The sequence below is a fragment of the Lemur catta genome, chromosome 15, assembly GCF_020740605.2.
Source record: "Lemur catta isolate mLemCat1 chromosome 15, mLemCat1.pri, whole genome shotgun sequence".
Lineage (NCBI taxonomy): Eukaryota > Metazoa > Chordata > Mammalia > Primates > Lemuridae > Lemur > Lemur catta.
The window spans coordinates 29,460,524-29,472,909 of record NC_059142.1 but is presented as its reverse complement, the minus strand read 5'-3'; the positions used below and the strand labels follow the sequence as shown (position 1 = coordinate 29,472,909).

Below are 12,386 nucleotides of genomic sequence, written 5' to 3'. Positions count from 1 at the left end.
AGAGCGAGACCCCGTCTCTACTAAAAAATAGAAAGAAATTATCTGGACAACTAAAAATATATAGAAAAAATTAGCCGGGCATGGTAGCACATGCCTGTTGTCCCAGCTACTCAGGAGGCTGAGGAAGAAGGATCGCTTAAGCCCAGGAGTTTGAGGTTGCTGTGAGCTAGGCTGACGCCACAGCACTCACTCTAGCCCAAGCAACAGAGCGAGACTCTGTCTCAGAAAAAAAAAAAAAAAGAAAGAAAGAAATACACTTACATTTTAAAGGGTAATCCAGTATACACATGGCTATGTGTAAGTGAAACAAAAGTTTTATAAAGCAAACTTAAATTCACTAGATGTGATGCACTATTTATTTCTATTCTATTGTATTCTCTTTTCCAAAACACTCGTCATAGCCCCCTAAATTGATTTCATAACCTTTCTAGTGGACTCTACTCATACTCTCAAAAAAACAAACAAAAAAACCACTGTAGAGGAAAAAGGTAACTCATAAACTGATTATAATATGAAAACAAAAACACTGTGAGCTCAACAATTCCCTTTGGCCTAGTCAATGTTTACTAGTTATCTTAATTTGATTTCCAAACCCTGGGAAGAAAGCACGCTACACAGAACCCCAGTGCCATGATCTCAGCACTCACGTTAATCTCACTCTTTCTGGAGAAACACTTCTCATGACAAATCAATAACTCACATTCACATCATGCAAATTAAAACTGGACGATGTCTTCATTAGTCCAATGACTCCCAGAACTGATGAACTCCATCAGACCAAACTCTGCAACACCAGATTCTTCAGTCAAAGCAAACCTTGTTACAGCAAATTACAATCTCCCGATTATAAAACAAGACAGTGATCTGCATTACACAAGTAACATGATGACTCAGAATGGACATTTAGTTTAATAAGATTTTATTTAAAAATTTGCAAAGCTGAAGGAAGGATATGATCTTTTGTTAAAAGAAAGCAATTTTCACAGTATATATTTAGCCATTTTAGCTTTGTGTCGAATAATAACAGAAAAGGAAGTTTCTGTTCAAGATCCTCACTCCAGCATACTCAGCCAGGTGCATGGCATCACATAGCAAGATGATACATTCCCTGGTCTGAAGCTCACAGCAAATCCTCTCACCCAAGTGGAACACCAGTTCTCCAGGCAAACACACGATGTCTTATTTTCACTGCTCTACACAGGGCCCTGAGAATCCTTAATTTTAAAGTTGGGAAAAATGTGAAAGGATTCCTTAACTCATTGCCTGTAACAAATCCAACTACCTGTTTAACTCTTTAACAACTGCAAGTATAAAAACTTGAAATTTGTAAGATGTTCCATTTTATGGAACAACTCTAATATTAAAAAATTGGGTCAAGTAACATGCTTTAATGTTTTAAAATGCTACTTAATAAAACTTATTGAGACAAGATATGCAGCACGTTCTTGTACTTGGTATTATAAACTCCTATTGACGATTGCTACTTGATGGTCAAAAAAAATTTAAAAAAGAGAAGAAGCCACACATATTGGTATATAACAATACCTGCAGGGAATGTCATGTTTTAAATTTTTTTAACTGAAATTAAACCTGGAAAAAAAAAAGTCTATAAAACCAACAACCATGTGATTTTAAATGATGAGGTAGATTTTTCCCTATGCAGTAAAGTGAAGATAACAAAAAAATTCATACAACTTTCAAATCCTCTTTTAAAAAAAAAAAAAAAAGTTCAGGTTATAGTCACTTTCACAAATAAGACATTTATAAACCAAGAGGTGGAGAGGTCATACTCAGACAAGTTCTGTATTTGATGTTTTACTCGGAGATTCAATAATCAGTCTTGGATCAATCAACTCTCTCCAGAAAACAGTGATCTGAGAAAAAATACAAAATACTCAGTTTAAATACTTCATTTTGAGGTCATATAGGTTTTTAGTAAGTTAAAAATTTCAGTCAAGTAAATTTCCATTTGTAAAGAATGGTTGAAGAACCGGAATGATTTGAGTTCCAATAAATTGGGTATAAGAACTCATTTACCTAGAATGCAACTAAATTTTACGTGAAACATATTTCAACTTTCTTTGACTAAAAGCAGGAGATGCAGGGGTTGGGGGAAGGAGTAGCTGCTTACAAGGTGGTTAGGATTTGCCCTGTGGACAGATGGCTCAAAGACTTCCTGGGAACCAAACGTGGCCCAGATGGGAAGCACTAGACTACTGATGCCCTTTGGTGCAGCTCTATAGCTCTTATCCTATGCTGCCTAAAAACAGATCTGTCTTACAGCTTACCAAGAGAAAGCAAACGCTAATGCTTGGCCCTATGGATGAATAATGAGGGCCATCTACTGTCAAAAAAGGTTATTACAGGCTTTCTATTCTACTTGGGCATCTGTTTAATAGGGCATAGAGAGGAAGGTCTCCAAGGTTTAATTTTCCAATGCAGTTTCCAGGAATATATTTTAACAAAAAAGTGGGGCTGCATATATTGAAAATAAATACACGAGACTGGGCCAACTCTGCTGATCCTACCACAAACCCTAATATGTGTTTTTGGAATAAATCCCTAAGTGTCATCTACCTTAAAGTAAAACATACATACAGTCTGGTTAGGGTTTCTACAAGTTCATGCTTCAGAAAAAATGTGAGTTTGTAATATTGAAACCTACACAGAATAATATCTGTGACATTCCAAATAAAAACACCTTAAGAGAGAACATTTTCTTAAATCTAAATTCTATTAATTCTATTTACTTTAATGCTACCACAGCCTAACAAGCTAGCCACTGCCAGCAACTTTGGTAGTCTGGTTGCCTAAAAAGGTACAAACCATAGTCTTACTAAAATGGCAATTTAAGGATTTAAACAAAGTCAAAGGACAGAATCACCATTTTGTATTACTCTCCAAACCTATGCTGTTATAAGTCAGAACTAACGTTTAGAGGGCAGTAGTGACTGCAAGGGGACATACATAGGTGTCTAGGGGGCTGTTAAAGTTCTAATTATTGATCTGGGTTTGGTTACATGGGTATGTTCATCTGTGAAAACTGTTTACACTATACAATTATGTGTACTTCTCTGAATGTATATGCCAATAAAAAGTTTTTAAATGTTACTCTTTTCTACTGGAATCCTCATATTACTATAATTTTAAGCAACTCTATGCTCTTAAACAAAAGTTTGTTATTGGTGCATCTTGTTATACGGGCTCTTTGAGGTCCACGATGGTACATTGATTTGCCTCTTGGCACTGTTATTGCCACACCGTAGGAAGGCCAGATTCCCCCTGGCCCTAAATCCTTTGTGGTTTTACTATAGGCCGTTTAGGAAGCTGCAATGTCACCTCCCAGACCCCAGGTAATCAGCTGAGAGCGAATGCACAGCCAAGCAATGCAAGAGAAACACGCCTACCCTCCTCTCCCGCGTCACAGCATACTCCACTACCTCGGTTCCATTTTCATTGTGATAAACCAAATCAAACTTCCCAGGTTCTTTCGCAGCTGAAACCAGAAGGCAGGGAGGAAATACAACATGTTAGTCATTTCACAATAATTAAAATGTTCCTCTAGGGGAATTTATATCATTAGGAAAACAGCTACAAACAAACTGCACTGACGTGAAGGCTGGGTATGTACCTGAAAGCACGAGTGCTCAGTACCAGGAGGCCCTGAGAAAAACCCTGCGCCAGCGACTGGGGGGCTTCTTGGCCATGTATCAGAGACGACCTTTCCTTCGTAAGCTTATGAACTGTCACTCGTACTCCCAGAATAGAATGTGGAACCACAAGACAATCCCAAAAAGCAATTTATATGTTTCAATGAGGGACGGTAACACGAAACGTTTCTCTGTCCTCAGAAACCACATATGCTTACTACTGGGTACACAGGCAGTCCTTGTTTCGCACAGTATTCTGGGATCAGAAAAATGGATGTACAAGCTAAAACCACGTAAAAGTCTTAATAATCAATGGGAAAAATTAGATTGTCTCACAATCTTTAAAAATTTTTGTCAAAACATTAAAAACCTTCCCTGTATAATGAAATGAAAAAATAGTGAAACTAATATTTATGTAGCATGCTGTAATTTAAAACATTAGGAATACTGACAATTAAAGTGTTTAATTTCTTGATAAGAAACTAATCAAGGGTAGTTTGAACCGCACTTGCCTTCTTGTTGTATAACTTAAACAGAGCAAGTGTCTTCTCTAAGCTTTACAAAACTGTCATACTCCTTTCTAAGTTTGGATCTGCTTTCAACATTTTTATTATTTGAGCTTCTAATGTCATGAAATAGCTCTGAGAGTTTCTTTGTTTTTCATTTTGTGAAGTTTTTGCTGGTGTCACTTCTGGGACATTTTCATCCTTTTCATTACTGACTGACTTATGTCAGTAAGTTCACATAATGGGCAATGTCAACATTCCCACAGTGAGCCATTTCTTCTATAACTCCTCTTAAATTCAACGTGGATGGCACTTTCAGCATTATGACTTTTTGTTTCTTTGCTGTGTTTTTATCTTTGTTGGCCAATTCCCTATTTCAATTACCCATTTATGTAAACTGTAATGTGGGTTATTACTGAGAGACAAGATGGCAGCAGAACTGCATGCGTTCCTGTCTGTGTATGAACTGAACAGTGACCAATCACCCACAGACTGGTCACAGATTGTGATGCACATCTGTTATTTATGCAGTGACTTGTGGACTGAACAGCTAGCAGTACTTTATGCAACTACTCACAGTTAACATATCCAATGTTGTTAGGGGACTAGTGGGGGACAGATAAAGCTGTTTCTTGATGCCCCACAAAAGAAAAGTTCTAATTGGATGTTATCACTGTCAATCACCTGACAAGCAATGATCAGGCTGTGTCCACGGAATCTGACTATGGACAAACTTCTCTGTCCACCACTCCTAAGGAGAATTTCTACAAATGAAACCTCAACGGAAGAAAGCCAGCAAACCAGTGTAAGTTATATCTAATCATTTACTTAATATCATAAAGGAACTTTGTTAAAAAATGCTTTTGACTGATCTTTGTCTACTGGAGTTTTGAATCTTTTACTCAATACCTTATTTAAAAACAAACAGAAAACAATTAATTGCTTTAGGATCTGCTAAAGAAAAGATGATCTGCTTTCTGACCCCTACAATACACCCCAAGTTAAGCAATATACAGTAAAAGCCCTCTTATTCCAGGCTTTCAGAACCAATAATGGGTGAGGTTAATCAGAGATAAGGCAGGAAACCATTTAAAATTATAGGTGAGTGTGTATACACACACTTTAAACATTTTATTTTGACTTAATACACAAAAGTATGTTCATTTGACAATCTTTTGAAATAGAGCTGAGTAGGTTTTATGAGTTCACTGAATAGAGTTGTCTTTCTTTTATATGCCATACCCTTAACGTCCTGTCTGTAATTTCTACAATTTACAGTTTTGACTTTTTTGTTTTGTTTTGTTTTGTTTTGTTTTTGAGACATCTCGCTCTGTTGCCCAGGGTACAGTGCAGTGGCATTATCTTAGCTCACAGCAACCTCAAACTCCTGGGCTCAAGCTATCCTCCTGCCTCAGCCTCCCAAATAGCTGGGAACACAAGTGCATGCCAAGACCCACCCTGCTAATTTTTCTATTTTTAGTAGAGACTAGGTCTGGCTTCCTAGAATAATTCTCTTTGATCAATTTTCATCAGTCCATATAATCTTTTATGAAATCACATAATTACGGTAATAAGGACAACTAGCCCAATAGCTTTGGAACAAATCAACCAGCAGGTGCACAGGCCCCAGGGCTGCAGTGTGCTGAAAGAGGTAGTGGAGATCACCAGACAATCGTGGAGGCCAACAAAGAGAACACCTTCTGTGTATAAAAGCTATTTAAAAATCACTGTAGACAGAAAGAGCTTAAATTTTCGAATTCTTTTCTAAATGACTCACCAGGTAAGGATGAAAGAATTTCTATGTCTACTTGCTGGGTCTCTGGATTGTGGCTTAATATTTTTCCTTCCTTTCGAAAATAAAAGTCCAAGTCAAAAATCAACATGTAAAATATTGTGAATATACTAAAAACACACTGAATTGTAGACTTCAAAATGATTAAAATGATGAATTTTATGTTATGTGGATTTTATCTCAATAAAAAAATTTAAAAATAAATAAACATGTAAAGGAAATAAAAACAAACAGGTGAACCTATAAACACTCTATCTGAATATACAGAAATGTCCTCAAAAGGCAAAATATAATAGATACAATTAAATCATAAATGACTTAATGAGACACTGGCCTAAAGAACTCAAAGAGAAGCAAAGAGTACATTAGGTTACCACTAGTGTACTCTCCTTCGGCCCTTCTAGAAGGGTGTCAACCCTCGAGCAGAAACGAGAAGGCACTCTGTCACTGGTGAGATTACAGTTTCCTTCCTCCCAGGTCTCCAGTGTTGGGAGAAGGCATTGAGAGGAAGCACTGCCCCTCCCTGTGGGTGATGAAGAGACAGATGGGCAGCCTTTGGGGGCATCCAGTGAGCCCAAACAGTCACTTCCTCCAGCTTCTACCCAGAATTTCTGAGCACAGCCAACAGTGTTTTCAAAACCAGATTTATCAGGAATCAGGGGCCTGGGACACCACATTTTTGATGATATTGTTAACTTTTGGAGACAAGCTTAATAAATAAAGCAGATGATAGAGCTGAATAACACCATTCGAAGTCAAAGCAAAAAAGTGGGACTGGATTTTCCTTCTCAAAATAGTTTTGAAAACGATTTCAAAAATCTCCAAAAATTATTACAAACTAAAGTAAGCAAATAGCCTTCCAAGGTAATAACTATGATGACTAACACCAATATAATATGCAATTTAAAAAATCAGTATCATCTAGAATTATAATTTGTAGAGGTTGTGGGATATATCAAGTCGATATTCATTTCCATTTGCTATATATCACACAATTAAATTAGTTATCTGCAGCAGGGTGACAAAACATCATGGTTTGTTCAAGACAAGACAGGTCTGTACACATCTTTCCTTCCAGCAGAACTATTAATAGCACCCCCTTTCACTCTCAAGGATCCTGATTTGGATGATAAATTATATGGTCGCCTCATCCATAGGAGATATTAAGCGGCTAAGAAGATGAAAAACATAAAATACCAATTACCCAGAACTAATATAACTGATTCTTCTTCTAGCCTGCTTTTGAGGAAAGGTTTTTACCAAGACTTTAGAAGTCTTCCAAGGCATAAATTGGATTAAATCAAATTCCCTTGTACTGTATCTATATTACTATTACTAATTATTACCTTAAAAAATGGACTTACATTACATTCCACATATTATATCAAAAAAAGACAATATGCATTTTAACTGGATTTTCAACAAAATTTTATTTGGTGAAAAAGGGAAGGAAACATGTAGTTCTGTGATTCTACTAACTGAGTTGGGCTTTTACTGAACAACATAAAGTCTCATACAGATATCAAGTGAGTAAAATCCAAGGATGATATTTGTGAACTACCTGTGGTTAAATGATAATGCAAAAGAAATCACATTAGACCATAATAACCAGAAATAATTCACAAATATATAAGATAGATTCTCATGACAAAAATAATCAAATTTTCTGGCTGAGAGCTATTTATTATTTTCTTTCAAAGTTTAGGATCATGAGAGAATAGATACCCAAATAAATTTGCTTGTCTAAACTGATTAGAAAACAGTGATTAAAAAAATTAAACTCACCATTCTCATTCTATATTCTAGCATAAGGAAAATAACACTGGGAGACTTCACTGATACCATTAAAAAGTTTACATTTTGGTAGTTTTCATTTTCTACTTTACGACATTATTTACTCAAAGAAATCTACATTATCTATATGAGCAGTATTAAATATGGCTTTAGTTTTATTAATATACTAACAACTTACTTATTTTCAAATAAACAGCCTTACCTTATAGTCAGAGACATCAGGAGAGTAATCAGATGTTAGTTCCAAAAGCTAAAAAAGAAAAAAACCACAAGTACACAAGCCCTTTTATATTCTCACATTCCCATATTATACCCTCTTCCCTTCTACCCCTGAGAAAACGTGTAGTGTTGGGGCAGTGCCCATGCCACCAGTTTGGGTGCAATACCACAAACCTGTGACATATATATTTAAATATATTATAAGCATATGTAACCTGACCTGCCAAGTGAGTTTATTTGAAAGGAGAATTAACCTTTTTTGTTATAACAGTTGCTGTTTTTAAAAATACCTTAAATGCAATCTTTTCTCCAACTTGAGGGGCAGCTGCCAGCAGCGGTAACAGAGTATAGTCCTTCTTGTGTGTCTCTACTGGATTCTGAAAAACAGGATTAATGATGTGACTCTGTTACTGGTGAGAAAATATGAACCCATGACATGAACGGCAGACACACTCCATAGAGAAAAGGGAGGAGGTAAACTCACAGTAAATACTAACCTGGATAATAGTAGACGAGTTTGTCAGTGTTTCATTTAACTGCTGCTGCTTCTGGTATTCAGTGTTTCTATTTAAAAGACTAGAAACAGCCTGCCCTCGTCCTCGCCCTCTCCCGCGCATGCCCCGACCCCTAGCTCCCTTCCAAGAGAGAAGGTCCTCTCCTCTACCCCATCCTCTTCCTAAATGAGTGGGGAGAGACACGTTGAGAGGAGGACCAGGAGCCTGTCTGCCACCGTTTGAGTCAGAATGCTTCCACCCAGCAGCACTTGGAGACTGTGATGATGACCCTGGACCCGGACAACCTCTTCCTGCAAAGAGGCCTACGGTCTTTAAGAAACTCGCAGCACGCTCTGGAGTGGTCTTTGATATCATGCATTCGTCATCTGACTCTGAACTAGAGTCTGAACTAGAAGATGATGAAGTCTTGTCCTTGCTGGGGGTACGGTTAAAGCCAGCTTTTGTAGCCGGTTTGTTCGCAGCTAGGTTTTTTATAGAGGGTCCTTCCTTTGATAACTCAGCTGATACTTTCCCTGAGGAATTTCTGACCTCCAAAGTGGCATTGCTGAGACCATCACTGGTGGATTCATGAGAAGACTCAGACTCTGAAGAGGAACTGGGACTATCTTTTGAACAAATGCCTACACCACCTTTCTTTCTGACATTAGCAAGGCTGTTTCTAGCAGAACCTTTTGGAGGACTACAGCTCTGGATGGTCCGCTCTTTTACTGCCTGTGCTTCTGGAGACTTGGAATTCTTTGTCTTTTTTTGATATTCACATTTCTCCTTTTTCTTTGGTGATTTTCTTTTGGTTTCTTCGTCACCATCATCCACTACGCCACATGTTGCTTTGTTTTTTCTCTTGTTTTTTTTCCTCACAGTCTGATCTATGATAACTTTTGGCTCCAGATCCAAGGCCTTCCCATTATTGCCATTGTTCTCTTGCCTCTTCCAATGCTTCTTTGAATATTTGTAACCTAGTTCAATTTCTTCATCCTCCTCTAACTTAAATGCCCGCTTCTTTGCTTTTCTAGCTGATAAATGAGTACTGTCACCATTACTAACTACTATAGAATTCTCAGCAACTCCTCTCTCTTCTAATTTAACTCTGTCAAAAGAACAAGAGAGAAAGCTAGAGTGAGCAATTCACAAGCATGTCTCCAGGACATAGTTACATACTGAGATGATTCTGCAAAGTGTCACCACCATCATAGAATATACAAAAGCATGAAACTAATTATTTTGGTCTACTCCAACATTAAGTATCTTTGGGAACAGAGATTACGTTTTCTTCTGTAGCTCTGAAGAAAAGGGAATTTGTCAAGGAAAGACAGAATGATTGTGGGCATTAAACAACAAAAAGAAAACTTTTCCAAATTCAGTTTTACCTAAGATCTGCCCCATTTACCACTGAAGCCAACTGCAGAGGTATTTCTTGCCATATGCAATGCGCATGTGAAGCATTTAGGAGGAAGTTATCTGTCATTGTGCTGTAATTATTACTTTTAACAGTTTTCATTTGTCTTTGACATTGTTAACTTCATTATAAAGAGTATAATTCCCTGGGAATGACATTAAGAGGAGTTAAAATTAAAAAAAAAAAAAGAATGTAATTCCCAAATGATTCATTCATTGAAGTATAACTGTAGTTAGCTAGTGGCAAGTCATTAACTCATTAGACAGGGGACAATGCAGAAAGTAAACGTAATAGGAGGAGATACAGCCCTTACAACTGTAATATTTAAATAGTCCCTAAATTGCAGAGAGAATAGAGACCTATTTCATAGTCAATAAAAAGGAAAAAGAACCTTTTGAAATTTGGATTATTTCAAGTTGTCATTTGAAAGAGTCGAACATTATTAATAAATTGTACTTCTTCTGATTTGAGAGAGAGACTCAGAGATGTAGTCATTGTTTCAAACCAAAATCTTATGAATCTGACATGCTTTGGGGACAGGAATATTCAACAACTGAGGGCAAGCAAGGAAGGGAAAGTAGCACAACTCTGGAATTAACTCAGTGTAGCCGAAGCTTAAGGGGGAAAAAAAAAAAAGCCCCGATATGAATCTGAACGGGAATTATCACATCTCACCATCTTACTGAGACAACTGACATACTGGTAATTCACACTATTAATACAATTGCTCCTGGATACTTACCGCAGTATCATTTTTCTAATCTCCCAAAGCATATTTAAAATTATTTTGTGTTTCCCAATTCACAGCCCAAAAGGACCCAGACACCTATTTGAGTGAACCCGCAAACACCCAGGTGAGACACAGAACGATACCCACCAGGAGTCTCAGGGGACACGGGGCACAAGAAAGTGAGGACGGACAACGCACACGCTACGTGGAAAGCGCGATTCCGCTCTGTCGGCCTGGGTCTCCCACAGCCCGACCCTAAAGCCGCCAAGGGTAAGGCCAGGTCTCCACGCCACGCGCACGGAACGCGGTCGGGCGGCGCCTAGCTAAGCGAAGATTTGCTAAAACAGGGCTGAAAGCAACACGGGCCCGCCCGTACCCGTCACAGTTTTTTCAAGTTCGGTCCACCTGTAATGAGAGGCATCCCGGGGAAGGACGCTCGTTAAAATACAGACTCTTGAGCCGGGCACTTGACCCGACCAGCCAGGATCTCCGCGGTTCACGGGAGCGCATTTTTACAGTCGCTCCCCATGCCCCCCCGTGCCGCGACCCCTGCCCACCGCGGTCTAGCGGACCCAGGCCGGGAGGGGCGCGCCCCGGCCCCGCCGCCCGCCCGGCCGCGCGCACCTGAGGCAATCGTTGTCCCTCACCAGGCGCGCGCTCTCGGCGGGGGGCAAGAGCCCCCCTTCCAGGTAGAGGCCCAGGATGGCCCCGGAGCTGAAGCCGAAGCGCTGGCGGATGAGACTGATGAGATCCGTGACAACTCGACATCGGTTCAAGTCGACCAGAAGCCAGAAGGCCGTGCAGTGCGGGGTGGCTGGCGGCGGGTAATCAAATTGAAGCCGTAGCCTAACCGTCTCGGAGGCTGCCATCTTGCTCGGTGCTCAACGGAAGCCGAGAGATGCCACGGGGCTGCGCGGAGGCGCGCTCGGGCGGCCCGCCCCCCGGCGCCGGGAACTGTGCCACCTGCTGGTGGGAAGCGGCTACTACAGGCTTCGTCGCTGGCGAGAACTGCGAGCGTGGTTGATTGCACTCGATTTTGTTCATGGCAGGAATAGGGAAGAGTGTAAATGAGATGCCTTTATTCCCTCCCTAGCGAGGACTATGTAGGGTCCGAATTTAGGCATGTCTCTGGGTAAGCAAGCACTTCTCCTCAGCACTGGTATTCTAAGACATCTGCTCGTATACATAAAAGATTTTTAAATAACAACTCCGAACGCATTTCGTTGACAAATAAAATTTGTCATCATAAAGAGCTGAAAAAGATGTAATTCCTAGCGTGTTGTCAATATTGACATTTTAAAATAAAACCATAATTACTCTCCTAAATGTATCTAGTAGACTATAAATACCTTAGCCCTTTAGTAGTACCCACCACCTTGGTTAATTTAAAATATTGCCACAGCCTGGACAACATAGCCAGACCCCATTTAAAAATTAACTGTGTCTGGTGAACCTGCACCTGTAGTCCCAGTTACTCAGGAGGCTGTGGCAGGAAGATCTCTTGAGCCCAAGAGTTCAAGGTTACAGTGAGCTATGATCATATCACTGCTCTTCAGCCTGGGTGACAGAGCCAGACCCTGTCTCTTAAAAAATAAATAAATAAAATTAGATGAAACTGAGGTAAAAATGACAATTTCATAAAAATGGGGATTGTGGAGTTAGGATTTTCCCATTGGCTATGATCAAAGACCTGTATATTCACGTTAAAGAAATGGAAGTTTGTGAACTGTTTGTTATATATAAATTTATTAGCAATTTAATCTCATAGTTGAAATCAATTATGC

General features: G+C 39.2%; 1 protein-coding gene across 2 annotated transcripts; it reads right to left on the bottom strand.

The window, feature by feature from the left end:
- Positions 1-902: 902 nt before the first annotated feature.
- On the bottom strand, positions 903-11,502 carry COIL (coilin). Of its 2 annotated transcripts, XM_045525696.1 has the most exons (7): positions 11,227-11,502; positions 8,459-9,563; positions 8,252-8,338; positions 7,945-7,992; positions 5,934-6,003; positions 3,408-3,496; positions 903-1,874 (listed from the first exon to the last, which is right to left on the bottom strand). In XM_045525696.1, the coding sequence occupies exons 1-7, from the start codon at positions 11,469-11,471 to the stop codon at positions 1,791-1,793; spliced, it is 1,728 nt and encodes a 575-aa protein (XP_045381652.1). In that variant the 5' UTR covers positions 11,472-11,502; the 3' UTR covers positions 903-1,790. The 2 variants fall into 2 exon arrangements, with proteins under 2 accessions (XP_045381652.1, XP_045381653.1); XM_045525697.1 differs by lacking the exon at positions 7,945-7,992 and having other exon boundaries at positions 11,227-11,496.
- Between the last annotated feature and the right edge of the window lie 884 nt (positions 11,503-12,386).

Excerpts from the sequence above, each read along its gene's own strand:
- COIL (XM_045525696.1), bottom strand. The coding sequence starts at position 11,471 with ATGGCAGCCTCCGAGACGGTTAGGCTACGGCTTCAATTTGATTACCCG. Across the intron at positions 9,564-11,226 it reads AGGGACAACGATTGCCTCAG|AGTTAAATTAGAAGAGAGAG; the intron begins GTGCGCGCGGCC and ends TTCTTTTGACAG. Across the intron at positions 6,004-7,944 it reads CTGATGTCTCTGACTATAAG|GAAGGAAAAATATTAAGCCA; the intron begins GTAAGGCTGTTT and ends TATTTTCGAAAG.